The following is an 18781-nucleotide window of genomic DNA, read 5'->3' on the forward strand; positions in this document are numbered from 1 at the left end:
GATTTTAGTATGATTTGTCTCCTGAAGGATGTGCATAGACTAAATTTGATTATAGGGTCTCGGCCTTGTGCTTCTGTCATAAAACACCAACGTTTCAAGTTTGGATGTTGACCCTGGGTGATCATGATTTTGATTTGTTAGTTGATGATAAAGGTTAGAAGAGTAAGTTTTTTGTAACCGACTTGATATAGTCGAACTGGGTTAAACTATTCAGTGTAGTTCATGAGAATAAGAAAAGTTTGAGAAAAGTGCATTCTTTTCTCACTGGGCATGAGTAAAAATAAGGACTTTGCCATTGTATTTTAACAATCTTTTGTATGGGATCAAGAAATTAATTCTTCCTCTGTTCAGAAGAACACAACAGATCAAGATTCGGAGATCTCAAATCGCCTGGCGAAGTCAGGCAATCGAATTCTGATGAAGTCGTGATATTGTATGTGTCTCGATTTATCTTTTCACAGATGGTCGTGGGACTGATCGTGTGGGGCAAAGATTCGAATTCTGATGAAGTCAATAATTTACAGAAGCGTCGTGATCAATTATAGTTTTTCGATTTACTTTTTCATAAATAATTATAAAGCTGATCGTATGGAACCGATCCCCTTTTGCAGAAAAAGAAGACCTCAAATCGCACTCTGGTCCTTGTCCGACTTTATTGTCTAATCAACCTCCTCAATTTTTGGTCCTCCGCCATTACCGCCGCCGCCGCCACCTCGCGGCCTGTCTTCCTCCATTGCACCGCCGCGTGCAGTGGCCCCTGCCACTCCTTGGTACATCTTGGTGATGATCGGATTGCAGAGGGCTCTCAACTTGTCCTCGAACTCATCCGCCTCCGAGCCACTCGATCGCCCGCTCTAGGGCCTCCTCGATCCTCCTCTTGTCATTCTTCGAATCCACCTTCTTGTGCTCGTCTTCCACCTTGTACTTCTCCGCCTCCCGCGCCATCTTCTCGATATCTTCCTTGCTCAGCCGTCCCTTGTCGTCGGTGATCGTGATATTGCTACTCCTCCCCGTCGTTTTGTCCTCCGCCGACGCGTTCAGGATCCCGTTCGCGTCGAGGTCAAAGCACACGTTGATCTGCGGCACGCCCCTCTGAACCGGCGGGATGCCGGAGAGCTCGAATTTACCGAGCAAGTTGTTGCCCTTCGTGCGTGCCTGCTCCTCCTCGTACACCTGGATGAGGACGCCCGGCTGGTTGTCGGCGCAAGTGGAAAAGATCTGTTCTTTCTTCGCCGGGATGGTGGTGTTGCGCGGAATGAGCGCGGTCATCACCGCTCGCTGCTCAAGATCGCTGCCTGTACTGCGGCGCCGTACGCCACGGCCTCGTCGGGGTTGATGCTCTTGCAGAGCTCCTTTCCATTGAAGAAGTTCTGCAGCAGGCAGCAGCTGCTGCACTTTTGGGATCCGCGTGGAGCCTCCGACGAGGACGACGTCGTGCACGCGGTTCTCGTCCATCTTCGCGTCGCGCAGGCGACGTCTCCCCCCGGTTCCATGCACTTCCGGAACAGCTCCATGTTGAGCTCTTCGAACCGGGCACGTGTGATGGTGGACGAGACGATCTCCATGGTAGTCTCTGCGGTGGACGAGAGCGTGCGCTTCGCGTGCTCGCAGGCCGTGCGCAGCTGCCGGAGAGCTCGCGGGTGGTGTTAGGAGAATTTTAATTCAGTACTAGATTATATTCGACAACCTATCGACCAGAAAGTGCTGAATCTTAATTCACTACTAGATTGTTTTCAGTCCAAAAACTTGAACCGAGTCATTTATCTGGATCAGAATAATCATAATAAGTGGAATTACAAGTAGACAGTATACTAAAAAGTGCAAGTACCCAACGCTGAATCGAAGAGCAATTCAATATGCTTGAAATCTAGTATATAATACCCTTCATACAACTGTATGGCCAGCAATATAATATCCATTTAAGGAAGACTGTCTGCTTACTCTTAAGAAAACCATATAACACCTAAAGGAACTGTCTGTTTATACATGTATAATATGATCACCATGTAAAAGCAGCAGCAATATATGTCGTGTAGTTCGATCAAAATGAACAGTTACTCCGTATCAGTATTCATCAGGATGAGCCTTACCTCCTCAGGCTTTCCACAATGTACGTGGCATAGAGATCCCTGCAAGCACAGAGGACAATTGTAAAGGAGATCAATCAGCCTTTGCAGATGACAAAATACATCAAACCCATTCGTTCTAAAATAACTTTTTAAGAAAAATGAAGTACTATTCTGAAAACTGGCTTGCAAAATTCAATGAATTTCAAAGCTGAAATTTGTTTCAAAGGTTTGGTGACATTTGGTGACTTGCAGCGCCTAATCCAGTTAATATAAGTTGTCTTCTGGTGTATGTAGTTTGATTTAAGAAACAAATCGTACTTTCTCTACATTTTGAAATAAAAATACTTTATTTTTTGACATGTTTAGAAAAAAAAAAACAAAGGGAACAAGGGACGACAAACTGGATAATTCTTACATGGAACGTTGTATTGCCTGGCTCGCTGCAGATGCATCTAGGAAGTCATTGACAGCTACTTCCTTGTTTTCGTTTTTCTTGTCTGATATCCTATTGTTAAAGAGAGCCAAGTCAACCAACCTTGTCATGAAATCGTGGAAAAATTAGGTGTGTTTTCATCGACTCCTATTGATCAGGCGTTTAAGAGGATACAATCTTCGAAGAAACGTCTAATCTCAGCTAAACGATGAGGTGGAAGCTCCTTGATATCATTGTAGTGTTTATACTCAGGATCATCAGCACAGACAGCAATAATCTTGTCATCTTTCTCTCCCTTTACCAGACAACATAAAACACAATCATCAATTGTTAAACAAACATCGCAGACTATCCAGCTACAAGAAACTCTTTGAAATTAAAATAAAAGAATCCAACTTTTTAGGCATAAACCAGACCTGATCAATCATGGGCATCAGACCTATTGCCTTCGCTCGAAGAAAACACCCTGGGAGTACTGATTCCTGCTCAAACAAATAAACAGAATAAAAATGAGGAGACAGTGCAAAGCAAAGTAATTGAACAAAAGCGCTAGAATCTGCAAACTGAGTTGTGAGTTATATCAAGGATTGATTTAACGCTTTTAAGTATTAAATCTTAAGGATCACTCATATGGCATTTATGAATATGCACCTTGAATACATAAAGGCAGATTTATATAAAAGAATTGTAGGAATCTATTTAGTAGCAAACCTGCATGATGACCAAGACATCCATAGGATCACTATCTTCACAAAGAGTGCGTGGGATGAACCCATAATTGTGAGGATACACCACTGAAGAGTAAAGCACACGGTCCACCTATAGCAATCAAACATTAATGAAATTAGGCAGACCATAGAAATTAGGGGAGAATAAAGTGGCCGTAGGGTACCTTTATCAGCCCTGTTTTCTTGTCTAATTCATATTTTACTTTGCTTCCCTTTCCTATTTCCACCACCTGCAAAGAATTTTTGCATCTTCAATCTTTTTTATGGCTCTACTTAAATACATATACACGTATGCTTCTGTCCCCATCATAATAATCTTAAAAATTACATACTCTATATGGTCAAGTAGTATCCAGGTATTATAAATTGTCTAAGAAAAATGGAAATAGTAATCAGCAATTACAAATTGGTCAAAAAAGGAATAGAAGTTGACATGTTAACTAGGTCATACGTAATCTTTTCATTCCAAACAAACAGAAGTTGCTATCTCTTATTTTTTAACATTCCAATGACAATCCAAAATTCTTTGTGAGAAGTATAGATTCTTACACAGTTGAAAATTGCAGGGGCACCCGGACCTGCATCCGGTAAACATGGGAATTAGAAAGAGTCAATAAACATGAAATAAGCTAGTCTGTGAAACTACTAAGGCAAATGTGCAATACCAATTTCGAGATCATGCCAAGGATGCGCGGCAATAGATCTTCTAGTCATTGATGAAAGTATTCTTTCATTGAGAGGTGGATCAGAAAGTTTCGAGTCAGCAGGCTTAGTTGCAACTTCTAGAGTTGGAGTCATTATGAGAAACTGAAAAACATGCAATGGACTAGCAATAATAATGGTTGCATTCTCATCCTAACATGTAGCAAGAACAATCAAAACCATATGAGCGACAAGTAAGAAACCTATCCAATAAAAATAAGGATTAAATATGCAAAGCAAAGAAAAATAAGGAACACAATAATTATCAAAAGGGCAGGACTTATGCAGCTTGAGCTTATAAGTATTTCAGCACAACAATTATTTCTATTTTCATTTATATTTCTCAGATCAGATAAAAGGTAATTATTGTAGAGCTATCTGTTAAAAATAAATAGGGATGATCACATGCCAGTGGAGGATGACTTCCCTAGCACTCCACATACACCAGCAACTATGATCTTTACATAGAACCCACAAGTCCTTATAGTGAGTGACCATGTTATTTCAAGACCCTGTTCTATTACAGCCATAGGCAAGATCATGAGAAGAGCAATTTCACCTCATCAAGAGCAGAGGCCACCTTCATGATTAAAACTATTTTTTGATTCACAATTTAGTAATTTGAAGATAGAAATTGAGCAAATGTAATAAATGGGCTAATTAGTTGACACCTAATTTGCATGTTGTACCAAAATCATCATAAGTTATGATCTCATACATTCAGTTATAAGATTATGAGCGTCATTAAATATCGGTTCAATGCCAAAATGTCCATCTTTATATAAGTACTACCCATAAACAAAATAAACCATACAGGCGTTTTTTATTAGGATGGGCGACGTTACTGCCACACATCCTCGAAACGATGGTGTTCAGGTTCACAAGAGCCCCACTTTCAATCATCATGTAACCTTGATGCCAAGGGTCAATGGAGAAGAGAACAGTGCTCGATGGAAAATAAGGAAAATGGGTAGCTGTGTTTGTCATTTCCAAAGACTCGCAGAGAAATTTGTATTATCTCATTGATAAGATTTAGTACACGATATATTGCAAGAAAACATTTAGTAGATGAGCATTTGCTTAGATTTCAATTCTTATCCTATTTGCACAGATATGAAACAAAATCAGAGAATTTAAACATCAACTTTGCTGCCATTTTGACCCGTTAAGTTCCCTTACCATGGTGACGACCCAAACATTATGAAAAGCCAACAACTCGATACTATATATAACATACCTTATCATTGTAAAAAGGAACAAACTATGCTGATAATAAAGTACTGGTATCACTGTCAAGTTCTCGCAGATCAAGTAGGATGAGGATAAAAGAAACAAAATAAAAATAAAAAATAGAAAAAAAAAACAACTAAATCTGGTTTTGCCAATCGTAAAACCTAGTCTACTGCCGACAATCCAGCATAGTCATATATGAGCTATAAGACAAAATAATGCTCTCTCAGATAACTTCAGAAAATTTTGGGGGAAATGAATGGATGTACATAGATGCAGCGAAGAACTCTGGCGCCAAGACAGATATAAAACGACCAGCAAAGATCCGACCCCAAACAATGAAAGTGACAGAAAAAAAACGCGAGAGCAGCAATAAAAATCACAAATCAAACCCATGATCTCCCCAGAAAGGAGTACATGAAACAATACCCGGTGACGCCAACAGAGAAGCAGCAGCTACTCTATCAATCCCCCAGATCTCCGCAACCCGGAGGCAAAACCAAAGAAACCCTAGATTGGAAGTGTAATCCGCACCAGGGTAAGAGGAACCAGTTACGAGAAGAAATGGGAGCTTGAGTTTGCCTTCCTCCTCCTCCTGCTCCTACTTATAGTGTGAGGCCCAATGGCGAGCTTCTAAACATTTGATCCCTCGAATACCCACCTTTAACAGACCACGTGGCTCGTTTTCACTGACGGAATCCCTGTGGGACCGACCGATTGTGTAACGGCCACGTGAAGAGTGAGGACCAATGAACGCCGAGCAAAAATAGCGGAAGGCCGTTCGATCTCCGTCCGACAGCTTCTAGATCCGTGCGAGGGTCTCAGTTGACGCGCGAGATCGTTCCCTTCGCTTGCGTGACGCCGGGATCTCCTCCCCTCAAAGATAGCAGTGAGTGGCTGATGCAAGTGTGGCCCACCTGAGTCAGCCAATAATAAAGCTGGTCAGGGACCATGGTACTCTGCTTGCTCATGCAGCAAAGTGCTCTGCGCGGACTGACACCACAAGTCCGGCACGTGATCTTTGTTCACCGAGGGCGGAAGTACTCACCGTTGTCTGCAATATATTTAATTTAAAATATTTAGTTTTTTTTATTAGACATTTTACCTACGCATAAGTAAATTTTAATAATACCTAAATCATATACCTAATTTTTATGATATCCAAATTATATATACTCTTCCTCTTTACAGATCCATCAATAAATTTAATCTGAAATTAAATGATAAACCTAAATTTTAAAATTTGAAATTAAAAAATATATTTTTTAAAAATTAATGTATTTATAATGATCTAAATTTGATAGTATAAATTAAAATTAATAAATTAAATTAAGAGTATAATTTATTTTTTATCAAATTTAGATATGATAGTATAGATATATTAAAGAGATTTTCATTTTGGTTAGAAGTGATGAATAAACTAGTTGATTAATGAAAAGGAATATTTTAAAAATATAATATGTGATTTAAATATTATAAAAATTGAATATATAATTTAAATAATATTAAAATTTACTTCTAGTAACATATCTCAATCTTCACAATTAATAGAGAAAAAAACACAACACGTGCATTATGGTCAGTTGAATTGATTCACAATTAATAGAGATAAAAAAACACAGCACGTGCATGATAAATTTATCAGATTGAATAAAGTGATAGAAATAAATGCAGGGCATCATGGAATTTTACCCTTCCACTTGAAGACTTACTTGTTAACGATACCCAACTATTTGAGATGAACATCATCACCTTTGTATTTGATAGAAATAAACGCAACATTATTTTCATTAACAGTTATTCGTAAAATACAAACTTACATGTATATAAGAAAATAAAAATAAATTCCTGTACAGAGTAAAATATTTTTTTTAAAAAAAAGACGTGAATAAATCAACGGAATGACTCGAGATTAAGGGTCAGCGGAAGCAATCCACCGCCACCGATGTGGTGTCTACAAGCTCAAACCCAAAAATCTTCTTCCGGCACGAGGCGGCGGCTTCCGCCGCTACCTCTGCTGTCGGCGTCGTCGGCGCCACGTTGAGGTCCAGCCACGGCAGAGCCCTCTTCTCCTCTGTTTTCCTCCTCTTCCTCTCCCCCTCGTCAACCATCACCCCTGCCTGCGCCAATCCCTCGGTGATCACCACCCTGTGGCGCCGCATGTGGCCACCGAGGGCTTGACCGATGGCGAACTCGAGACCGCAAATGGAGCACTCGTGCACCCTCGGCCTCGCGTCCTCCCAGCCGCCATCACTCGCAGCGATCTTCGGCTTCTTGTGGCTCGCCCGGTGCCCGCCGAGCGCCTGGAACGACGTGAACTTCCGGCTGCACGTCTTGCACTCGAACACCCGGGCCGGCGCCGACGGTGCAGAGGCGTCGAAGAACTCTCCCCCTGCGGCGCCGGTGTGGCCGTGCGAGAGCAGCATCAGCGCGTGAGCCATGCTGTCGAGCATCTCCACGTCTCCACCTGCAACCCTAAATCTCTTCATGGCACCAAACATTGAATTGAGTTGCACGTTGTGAAAACTTGACGACGAATATAATGAAAGAGAAGAGCTGCATCGATTTATAGACGACCATAATTTGCGGTTGTCATGGAGTTCTGCGACTACGTGTCAATTGAGCTAGCTACGTCAATATTGTTTGGTGGGATAGAGGATAGGCAAGGGGTGACGTGAAGGTGAGACATGCACACAAGAATTCAACTCGGTTTATGTTACAAGTCATCTAGAAGGAAGAATATTCGGGTTTTCAAATATATAGGATTTCGAGCGATCTCGATCACTTAATTTTCATCAGGTTTGAAAACACAGGAAGGGAAGGAAGGAAGAGTCAGCAAATATGTTTCAGTAAACCTATTTTGCTTACTAGTGCAGTTATTTGAAGAAACAAGTGGAAAAGTAAGAATGGTGTTTTCAGCAAAAGTGGCTTGAAATTGAATATTTGCTTTAATCAGTACTTATACAAACAAGAACACATGCACATATATATACATTAGTCAGCATGTATATATAGTTGATAGAAAGAGGGCCCTCCAAATATATAATGAAACTTATGAAATTTGTAATTATATTAGTAAGCAAGTTAATTTGTTTGTGAACTATTGGCAAATTTAACTTATACATTAATAGGCTAAGTTTATAATTAAGTGTTTGAATTCGTTATTCATCTTGTCAACGTTGGTGATCAGACTATATGTTAAATCCTTTTGATTTAGCTCAATGCACCAGTAGTGAACATAAACGGATTAACTTTTATATTGGTTGAGTATAGAACTTGTTCACAAGAACATTTATTTCATTTTACAACCCTATGAATTCACCTTGTTCAGCGTTGACCCAATCTTGTGATGCATGCACCAGCGACATGTCTTATCTTTCACACGTTTCATCTCAAATTTATTCAAAAAACATATTTTTCCTTAGTTTTTTTATTATTTATGTTTTGTTATATTGGTGTAAATGATTTTTCTTGTATATATTTATTATTATTATTATTGACTCCATTGCCTTCTTGTGAGTATAATTAACAGATAAAATTAGGAGAAGAATTTTTTTCATCTAGGATTAATAAAAATTATATAAATATAAGCAACTGTTTTAATTAAAACCTGTCCATCACGCATATTGTATGTCTATATAGGAAAGTACATTCTTCACCAGATTTGATTTGTGTGAAAGAAACTTTTGTCCCAGTTCAATATAATCCGTAATTAGCAAGATTATTTTGCTGAACATGTAAAGCTTAATCAATTAACGAGACATTATTCATGCACGCATGCTATAGACTATTATATTTCGCTTTGACTTACCTAATAAAGATTCAAATCAAATCTCAAATTCTATGATATTGAATCGTTCGATAAAATTCATCTATACTTCTTAATTTATTTTGAAGATCAATATAAATTTTTACTAATTAAATAATAAAAATTAAAACACCTATATATATATTCCCCATTAATTTTCTGTCAATTGCGTACTACTCCAGTTGTTGTCCAAAACGCAGCCATTAAATGTTGTTATACAGTAACTTCTTTTATCATAATAATAATATTATTATTATTATTTGTGAACAGACTAATTTAAACGTCACTCAGCTATTTATTGTTGACATTAGTTAATGAACTCTGTAGATATGGCGTACGCTGAATGGAGTCTTGTTTGTTTGTTTTTATTTTTGTCTTTCCATTGAATTCAACTGATTAATTAATTGGTCATTTAAATGAATATGCAATGTCACATTTGTGACTCTTGCCTAGCTAGCTCATGGAAAAAATTGACTCATAATAACTTTATTTTATTGTTAATTTTAATTTGTTTTAATTTTCATGCTCTGAACATGCTACTTAATTCTTAGACACTTGGAAGAGTCAAAAGTCATGTCCAACCCAAAGTCATATTGATGACTATTGACTTGGTGAGTTCAAATTACATTTCAGAGGCTCACAGCGGTACTTTAGTGTAGGCATAGCTAGGCCATTAAGGTCTATGCTCCCAATTTATTGGGTCCAAAATTTTTTTATATTTTATATTTTAAAAAAATATTAATTTTAATTTAAGATCAATTTAAAAAATCATATGTTTTAAATTCTTTATTATTTTAATTTTATTTGTTGTTGATTTTTAAATTATATATTTTATTTTTGAAAATTTAGTCAATGTTTTTATATATATCTTTCAAAAAAATATGCACTCTCAGTTATCAATTATTTTGTGCCCTGTACCTTTTTTCCTTTTTCATTCATTGATCCATTTGCTTTAGTATAGATGACTTGATGATTGTGGACACCTTTTAGAATTGGATCCAAGGTCTTGTATCATTTGTTCACCCCGTGTCTCTTTTAACATCAGAATCTATTTGGTACTTGTCCTAGTGTTCATGGAGTCTCATACAAAGTGGATGTAATTAGTTTCAAGACTTGATCGAGGTTGTCGTAGTTATCTCATTCAAGGATCGCCATACTTTAACCCCTCTGAATATAAAACGGAGACTTCCGTAAGAATGGACAACAATCAAAGTCTTCGTATCAATGGGAATTAGAGAAAAGAGGACGAAGAAGAGTCAACAATTCCAAACACGCTCACCAAATGTATTTTGACTTCCTATTTGTATACAAAGTCTATCCTGTTAGGATCATCCTGATGCCGGTGCATAAATGAGGTGGCTCTTTCTCTAAGGTAAAAGTCAAGGGTCAAGGGGGGGTCAAGAATGAGGCTGATTTGGCAAGGCTAGTCAAATGGACTGGTCAACATTTGTCTTTTCTGGATTCAACAACCACACATGTTCCAAGACAGCCTTTATAAAGCTGTCATAGAAGATGCTCTTTTCCCTGCACATAATGCCAAAAGGAAGCAAGAAGAAAGGAGATATGTCAGATTTGGTCTCCTTGTGTGCCTACATAAGGAAGAGCTCTAGCAAAGAAAAGGGGAGGATCATCTTCTTCCTCTGGGGGGAGGTCTTCTTCTCCTCCAGGGGGTCGCTTCTTCTTCTTCCAATGGAGGGCTGCTGGGGAACCTCTTCTTCCTCTTCTTCGGAGAGGGGGCACTTCTTCTTCTGGAGGAGCTATGCATTCCAATCTCTCATCTCTTCTTCGAAAAGGAAGCTCTTCCTCTTCTCCCTCTTGGAGGGCTGGTTCGACCTTCTAAACTCTTCTTCTTCTTTTACATTTTCATTTTTCCTTTTACGGAATACTAACTTGAGCGTTGGAGTGGCCCGCCAGGACTTCCCGGCACCCCTCTCACCCCCTGTTTAAGTGCATTTCAGGTCCTCATCACCCTGTCCCTCCAACTCCAGTAGGAAGCGGCACCCGTCGGATCGTTCGTTGACTGGTGGCTTGACCATCCCGATTTTTGGCCGGAACACATCCATCATAAAATCCATAACTCATTAATATTAAGAAACTATATATATCATTATCCATATTCGAAACTTAAACTCTCCCTTCATGCACTATGCATTAGATCAGTTAATCCTTCACTATTAAGATAATCAACAGCTGACAAACAAAAATCTAACCGATATCTAGCTTTTGAATTTCTTAGGTTGGTACTGCCCAATAGCAGCTAGAATTAAACATACTCCTCTGGCAGCTGCTATTCTTAGTTACCGTAGTTTTTAGATCTTTGCTAGCTGCTTTTGTATTCCAAGCTAAAAGCCTTTTGTCATCGATCATCGTCAGCTGAAGGTAAGTTGCAACTCCTTAGACAATACATTGGTTGAACAATATCGACAACACAGAATGACTTGCAACATTTCTGAACGTAGTTCCTTTTTACAGCACATAGCATGGATTAACAGATGATTAGCTAAACTTTGCAGATATACAGTACATATAATGGATTAACAGTGATTAGCTAAAGTTTGCAGAGATATAGACCTGTGCTATTAGAGGCCTCACCACGAAACGTCTCAGCTAATTAAGGGAACTGAAGAGAGATAGCTATAGTTAAGTTCAGTGTTCCTAGGAATCTATACTCTGTTTGCAATTGGAGTCGAAGAGGTCAGACATGGAGCTCATCATCCTCACTTCTTCAGTGTGTGTTCTCCACAAATCTTCCCATAGAGGAGAAGCCATAGGACCGCCCATGCTGCAAGCTGAACCATCCTTGTACTCTTCAAAACTCAAGTTGCTAACTGATTCCGATGCAGCAATCTCATTCCATATCTGATCCGTTGTGTACCCTTTAACCTCTGAGAGATCCAAGGAGCTCCCCGTTGGAATATTACTACCAGTTGCAGACTTCGCCGCTGTAAGCTCCGATGGGGATCCATCGACAGACGAGGAGACATTACTTGAAGCGGACGAGGAAGATGAAGGCGACGAAGAGACGACACTACGATTCCTCCTCTGCGCCTTCTTTCTCATCAGAGTCCTCCAGTAGTTCTTTATCTCGTTGTCGGTGCGCCCGGGAAGCTTCCGAGCAATGCGAGACCACCTACAGGCACAAGTTTAAAACTGGGATACTCGATCACATCACGAGAAAGGATACAAGATATAATCTGCTTCACATCACAAGAGAAAGGAGAGTACGTAAATATAACCTATTGCCCCACTTGTCATGGAGTTCAAGAACAAGGCGTTCTTCTTGGGGGGTCATGCGGCCGCGTTTGAGGCCGGGATGAAGATAATTGATCCAGCGCAGCCTGCAACTCTTTCCTGTCCTGTTAAGGCCTACAAGAAATGGAGGAGGCATGGAGGTTAAGGTTAAACCAGCACGTGGTGGTGTCACCCTTTAGGTGAGGCCCGATCAGGGGCCTATCTAGCTATTTCCCCCGCCACCGCTCAAACCTGACACCTCGGCTAAGAAATCCCAACGACGTTCACCGAACAAGCGCACAAACCATACCAGTTGGAGGTCCTCCTGCTCCCTCCATGGCCCTTTCCTCGTCGCCGCCGGCATCATCTTTTGCATTGTCGTCGCCGTGGTAGGTGACATCCCGGACAATTCAGGTCTCTGTATCTCTCTTCTTGATCCCTCCTGGCCGGATGCTGCTCGCACTTTACGCTGAATGACTGAGAGGCGTTCGGTTACCGTGCACAGGCTTTTATAGGCACCAAGCCAGCCACTGATGTCATGGTTGGTTTATAAGAAGATCTTGTACTACTTCATTTAGCTGTAGTACTCCTCCGAATAATTACGCGAGCTCTGAGAAAGGTACAAACGGGAATCCAATGGCTTTCTTTTTCTGTGAATGGTAGAAAAGTGGTAGAGCACTGAACATAATATATGAAATATCGAAAGCAGAAGCTGAGTTATGTAATAAATAATGGCCACTTGTCAGAGAAGAACGAAAGGGCAAAAGGCAGCAGGAGAATTAATTATGCCAACAACTGTTTCAGTAACTTGTTGTTGAATATTCAGTCGAGAGACGATTCAGTTCAGACAAGTTGAATTAATTTAATGGAGCCATTTGTTTTCTTCTGGAATGTTTTTCCTGGTACAATGAACTGGTACCGCATCACGCTTTCTCGATGGAGGCCGCTGAAAGTTACGGATTTATTTCTTTTTATATAGGCAAGATAACATTGTTTAATCCATGATGCATGTTTGAACAAAGACTTTGCCTTTCTTATTAATAAGCTATAATAACTCTCATCATGCATCTTGTTTGGATCGCTCTTACAGGGACGTTGCATCAATCAAGAATAGCAACGTACGCCACAGAAGCGATCACGCAGTTGCTGCCGTCGAGTGAGCTTGAAATTAAGCTGAATATGAAAAACTCTCTACTGGCGACCGCATTCGCCACGAAATAAAACAATATCTCGGAGCACTAAAGCGAGCTTAGCGGGAGGGGGAATCGAAGCGAGTGAGTGGGAAGTGCTGCCGTGGTGACACTGACACGCTAACCGCACCCCGAGCGTGTGGTGCCTGCCGCAGCCTCACGACAGAATACGAATACGCACAAGGCAGGAGAGATTACAATAAAAGAGGAGAGAAGAGAAGAAAAGAAAAGAAAAGAAAAGAAGAGAAAGCAAGTGGGCAATAGATTAAAGCTGTGAGGCATCGTGACGTGGATGCCACCATATATATATATATATATATATATATATATATAATTTCATGGAGTTCTATAATTCTCAGAGAATGGGAGTAGATATATATAATACCTGTGCAAGTAGTACTTAGTGTAGTAGTTGCAGTCGGTGTCGAACGGTAATGGACCAATTCTAATTTTTTGGACATTTAAGCAGAGATAAATTATATTGGTTAATTGCTAATGCCTTTTGGACATTAAGTAAGCTGGAGCTATCAAATGCCTTTTTGATCGATCGCCGTTCTGTAGATGAATGCAAATTAAATGGAGTGATTGAAGGAGGAAAACGACAGATCGATCCATGCCTCCATCCATACTCGGTGGAATATTATTAGTGCATGCTCCTTTCTTGAATCAAATTCTTCATGTCCCCTAAAATCTGAACCGCGCTAGCTTTAAATTGCTTAGCGACGACGAAAGGAATGAGCCTGGACCTGCAGGTTAATATAAGACGTCTTTCATAGACTTATTGGCTTAATGACGAGTTATTATTGGGAATTAATTGTTTTAATTTGCGAGGTCTTTTTATTTGGAAGAATGCACAGGAAATATAGTTATGGAAGCAACGATAAGGGTGCGAGAGGGCTTTGTTTTCTCATCCGTAATAGTATAGTCCACAACATGCATAGCAAAAGATTATCGATCTCTGAAAGTTGATCACACACAGTGAGGGGGTTGAAGCTAAGCCTGTGTCATGATCGATCGTTGTGCAAGTGGAACCGGTGCAACTTGACGGGTGCTGCAACAGCTCATTATATTGGTTGGACCCATACGATGTGATATCATTAAGGTGCACACTGATGCCATTGGGTCAACAGCATTCAACGTGCAATGAGTACTGTCCGGTTAATCTTACAAATTATAATTACTATTGAGTAGGTTTTATACACTTAGACGAGGGATATATTAACTATTGATTTTGGTTTAATTGAACATTTTGGGAATAGGACAAGCATCAAGAGGATGTCTAGTTATTGGTACATGAATGAATTGTGCATGAATCTCAAAATACTATTGAAAAATTTGCAACACACCAAATTATCACATATAACCAACCTCGCACCATAGTATTATGAATTAATGTATGTATTATAGAGTTAGTGGATAGTAGATGAGAAGTTAGTGGTTAATTGATGTTTATAATTAAGGATCGTTAGTGGGGTAGTAGTTAAATCATTTTTAAATTATGTATTAGCCTACAAATGAGTTGTTTGTTTGTCAACAAATAAAATAATCCTCTCCTTGTCTTCTCTATATTCTTGGTCTTCTACTATATATTATTGTATATATACCTATAGAAGAAAACATTGTACATCTTTTATTGGCAATTAGCAAGAGCTCAAGCTCTTCTTTGGCATCCTTCTAATGCCATGCATCAATGTAACCTAGTCCTTGCCAGAAAGTCCCATAAAAATAAATGTTAGATCAGTCCAATTACCATACTCTTAGTTATAAAACCCGACCATCATGCACTTGAGGAACATACAGGTGCTTGTCCATCGAATCTTCATAGTATATATGATGAGCAATCATCCAACTGACCTCCCTTAAATTCCTTCTAAATTGTGTCGTAGTGTTCACCTTGTCGATCATGATTAGCCTTGTGACATAGATAGCCTCTGCACTCCCGTACCATCTAAAATGGGTGCTCCATGCATATATAAGATCCCTTGGCTTCATGCCATTAGCAACTGATCAGTGGAAGAATTTTGAAATTTCATCTTTCTCCTATGCATCTAACTTTTGCCCTTTTGTTGTTGTCAGTGTCTAGCTTTCCCAACCTTTAGAGAATACAGAATAGATATGATGAGACACCGTTGAAAATGCATGATTCATTGTGTGACGGCCGCCATTGGACCTACCATGCCAACGCTTCGAGTAGAGATGTTGGAATCATGATAATGAAATTTAACATTGAGTGGGTGCTTAAACTATGACATCCTAATTAATCTAATCATATCCTACACATTGAGATGTTGCCATGTATGAATGTGGAATTAAGCAGGGGAGCAAGGGTAGATGAGCAAACGGATGCATGGTTATTTCATCAGAAAAGATCACACAATACTGAACCAATTAACAATATATAGTTGGATACAGATTTGGTATCCTCTAAACGCTTGCACACGTAAACAATTATCCAAATTGAATTGATGCTCCTTCAATAATAACTTAAAAATCCGCAGTCGGAAGCTGCTCGTGGGTGGTCTGGCCGATGAAGACGCCGTCGTAGACCAGGGCGGCGATGGCGGCGCCGATGAGCGGTCCGGCCCAGTAGACCCAGTGGTGAGTCCAGGTCCAGCTGACCACCGCCGGGCCGAAAGAGACGGCTGGGTTCATGGACGCGCCGTCAAAGGCGCCCCCGGCCAAGATGTTGGCCCCCACGATGAAGCCGATGGCGATGGGCGCGATGACGCCGAGGTTGCCCTTATTGGGGTCCACGGCCGTCGCGTACACCGTGTACACCAGCCCGAACGTCATGACGATCTCCAGCACCAGCGCATTCCACGAGCTCACGCCCGCCGACAGAGAGAACGCCGACGTCTCCTGCAAATTTGCGTACATATCGCGACGTTAAAATAAATATTTTTAAAAAAATTTACTAAAGGTTAAAGGTGTTTTGATAATTTTCCTTTCTTTTTTAGTTGGCGGTGATGGATTTATTTTACCAGACCGCCGGTGGCGAACTTGAGGAGGAGACAGGCGGCGACGGAGCCGAGACACTGCGCGATCCAGTAGAGGATCCCCCGGAGCATAGAGATGTTCCCGCCGAGGAAGGCGCCGAAGGTGACGGCCGGGTTGACGTGGCCGCCAGAGATGTTGGCGCTGACGGAGACAGCCACGAAGAGGGCGAAGCCGTGGGCGAGGGACGCCGCCACCAACCCCGCCGGCGTCGTCGACCCATCGTCTGTAAGCTTATCTGTCATGCCAACGACGATAAAATTGATTAATAGCCGCGCGGTCCTAATACATGGAGGAGGAGGTGCGGGGGGAGCTTATATACTAAAAGCCATTCCGGAGCCTTCGCCGGCGAAGACGAAGATGAGGGTGGAGATGAACTCGGCGAGCGCGGCCTTGAGTGTTTCCCGGTGGACCGCCTCCGCCGGCGTCCCTACGGCGATGCTGGTGATCGGCATTGCCAATAAGAATTCAGAGCGAGCTCCGCTTGGGTCTCTGTTCTGGTATCGAAGATGTTCTGATTAAATAGAGGGGGAGAGAAGAAGAGCTGGTGCATGGCAGCGCATGCAGGGGCTCTATCGGCCGTTCAACTGTCGGCGCCGAGGCGGTGAGGTGGGACTTGGGCGGGCCTCCCAGTCGTTCAGTGTCCGCCACGTGTACTGGTGGGGCTCGGCTGATGTGGACATTTGCTGCCGCTGCCGTCCATCGCGTGGAGGAAACTCGGGCGACGATCGCCGTCGCCGACTTTTGTGCATGCGGGCCCAATTATGTGGAAATTTTGTTGAATAAAATGAAAGGATACAAATTCATTTGTTTGATCGAGTTGAATCTGTTAATAAAATTAATAATATATTAATGGGTGGATGAGTTATCAAGTTTTAATTAGTGATGAAAGTGATTATAAAAAATGTCCATATTGAATGTATTTGGTTGTAATTGAGTTAGTGGATGAGAAATAATAGGAAATGATTGTAATGTGGAGTTAGTGGTTAACATTGAGGTGTTAGTAGATTTAGTGGGTCATTAGTATTATGTATTAGCCTATAAATAGGCTATTTCTATCAATGAAGTGTGTTTGAAAATTTTAATTTTATCCTCCTTGTGTATCCTCGACTCCTGTATTTCTTTTCTTAACAGTGGTATCAGAGCAGAGGTTCGAAGAGAGTCATGTCATCCAAAAATTTTGTACAACCGCTCATTCCTCGATTCGATGGTCACTATGACCATTAGAGCATGCTCATGGAGAATTTCTTAAGGTCTAAAGAATATTGGACGGTCATGATTTCTAGAGTAGCAAAATCGACAAAAGGTGTTGCACTAACAGATGCACAATTGAAAGATCTTAAAGTAAAAAATTATCTCTTCCAAGCTATTGATCGTTCAATCTTGAAAACCATTCTCTGCAAGGATATCACAAAAGATATCTAGACTATATGAAAAAGAAGTACCAAGGTATGACAAGAGCTAAGAGGTATCAACTTCAAGCACTTCGTTCAGAGTTTGAAATGCTCCGAATGAAATCAGGAGAATCAGTTTCAGAATATTTTTCAAGAATGATGACAATCATCAACAAAATACGGATCCTTGGCCACAAGATAGAGGATGTTCTCATCATCGAAAAAATTTTTCGATCTATGACACCAAAATTAATTTAATTTTGTTGTCTGCGCCATTGAAGAAGCAAATGATGTAAGTCTACTTTCAATTGATGAATTATAAAGTTCATTATTGGTTCATGAGCAGAAAATCAATCAATATGAAAAAGAAAAGCAAACATTGAAAGCTTTATCAGAAAATCACCAACAACAAAATCAACATCAAAAGAATTATTTTCAAAGAAGAGGGTGTGGAGGTCATTATTCAACAACTAATAGAACAAAGTCAGCAGATAAGTCCAATGTTAAATGTTATCGATGTCATAGGTATGACCATCATAAATCAGAATGTTATACTAATTTGAAGAAACAAAATGGAGTCAAACTAATTTTGCAGAAGAAGAAAAAATGTCTCTTTTGATGGTATGTCATGAGAAAGAGAAAATTCAACGACATGTATGGTATTTAGATACAAGCTGCAACAACCACATGTGTGGAGAGAATGATGCATTTTCTGACTTAAGATGAAACCTTTCGCAATTCTGTCAAATTTGACCGCAACTCTACAATTTCTGTTATGGAAAAGGGAAAGGTAACCATACAAGCAAAAAAGAGATACTACCCATACTATCTCTAATGTTCTTTTTGTGCTAGATTTAAAGACTAATTTTCTTAGTGTGAGTCAACTACAAAAAAAAGATATGAAATTGCTATTAAAGAAGGAGTTTGTCGCATTCAAGATACAAAGTTGGGTTTAATTGCGCAAGTTAACATGACAGACAATCATATGTTTCCGCTTTATCT

The 18781-nt window shown here is 40.2% G+C and overlaps 3 protein-coding genes and 2 pseudogenes across 3 annotated transcripts; all 5 read right to left on the reverse strand.

Moving 5' to 3' along the window:
* Positions 1 to 659: 659 nt before the first annotated feature.
* Positions 660 to 1580, reverse strand: LOC141838736 (heat shock 70 kDa protein 4-like; annotated as a pseudogene).
* Positions 1581 to 1859: 279 nt separating this feature from the next.
* LOC141838734 (soluble inorganic pyrophosphatase 4-like) lies at positions 1860 to 5722 on the reverse strand. Its single transcript, XM_074726296.1, has 9 exons — positions 5592 to 5722; positions 3896 to 4037; positions 3780 to 3808; positions 3395 to 3460; positions 3214 to 3321; positions 2919 to 2984; positions 2677 to 2797; positions 2485 to 2566; positions 1860 to 2129 (listed from the first exon to the last, which is right to left on the reverse strand). The coding sequence occupies exons 2-9, from the start codon at positions 4026 to 4028 to the stop codon at positions 2087 to 2089; spliced, it is 648 nt and encodes a 215-aa protein (XP_074582397.1). The 5' UTR covers positions 4029 to 4037; positions 5592 to 5722; the 3' UTR covers positions 1860 to 2086.
* Positions 5723 to 6942: 1220 nt separating this feature from the next.
* On the reverse strand, positions 6943 to 7686 carry LOC141838735 (uncharacterized). The gene has a single exon (XM_074726297.1). The coding sequence runs from the start codon at positions 7661 to 7663 to the stop codon at positions 7082 to 7084; it is 582 nt and encodes a 193-aa protein (XP_074582398.1). The 5' UTR covers positions 7664 to 7686; the 3' UTR covers positions 6943 to 7081.
* A 3683-nt stretch (positions 7687 to 11369) lies between these two features.
* On the reverse strand, positions 11370 to 12741 carry LOC141838731 (transcription factor MYB59-like; annotated as a pseudogene).
* Positions 12742 to 15636: 2895 nt separating this feature from the next.
* Positions 15637 to 16862, reverse strand: LOC141838732 (aquaporin TIP1-2-like). The gene is made up of 3 exons (XM_074726295.1): positions 16708 to 16862; positions 16373 to 16623; positions 15637 to 16250 (listed from the first exon to the last, which is right to left on the reverse strand). The coding sequence occupies exons 1-3, from the start codon at positions 16838 to 16840 to the stop codon at positions 15876 to 15878; spliced, it is 759 nt and encodes a 252-aa protein (XP_074582396.1). The 5' UTR covers positions 16841 to 16862; the 3' UTR covers positions 15637 to 15875.
* Between the last annotated feature and the right edge of the window lie 1919 nt (positions 16863 to 18781).

Source organism: Curcuma longa, chromosome 11, assembly GCF_044706935.1.
Source record: "Curcuma longa cultivar G26 ecotype Majalengka, Jawa Barat chromosome 11, ITB_CL_G26_1.1, whole genome shotgun sequence".
NCBI lineage: Eukaryota > Viridiplantae > Streptophyta > Magnoliopsida > Zingiberales > Zingiberaceae > Curcuma > Curcuma longa.

Coding starts and splice junctions, on each gene's coding strand:
- LOC141838734 (XM_074726296.1), bottom strand. CDS start 4,028: ATGACTCCAACTCTAGAAGTTGCAACTAAGCCTGCTGACTCGAAACTT. Junction 3,322..3,394: donor AGAAAACAGGGCTGATAAAG/GTACCCTACGGC, acceptor TGATTGCTATAG/GTGGACCGTGTGCTTTACTC. Junction 2,130..2,484: donor CAGGCAATACAACGTTCCAT/GTAAGAATTATC, acceptor CTGTGCTTGCAG/GGATCTCTATGCCACGTACA.
- LOC141838735 (XM_074726297.1), bottom strand. CDS start 7,663: ATGTTTGGTGCCATGAAGAGATTTAGGGTTGCAGGTGGAGACGTGGAG.
- LOC141838732 (XM_074726295.1), bottom strand. CDS start 16,840: ATGCCGATCACCAGCATCGCCGTAGGGACGCCGGCGGAGGCGGTCCAC. Junction 16,624..16,707: donor AGGCTCCGGAATGGCTTTTA/GTATATAAGCTC, acceptor TTGGCATGACAG/ATAAGCTTACAGACGATGGG. Junction 16,251..16,372: donor AGTTCGCCACCGGCGGTCTG/GTAAAATAAATC, acceptor GCAAATTTGCAG/GAGACGTCGGCGTTCTCTCT.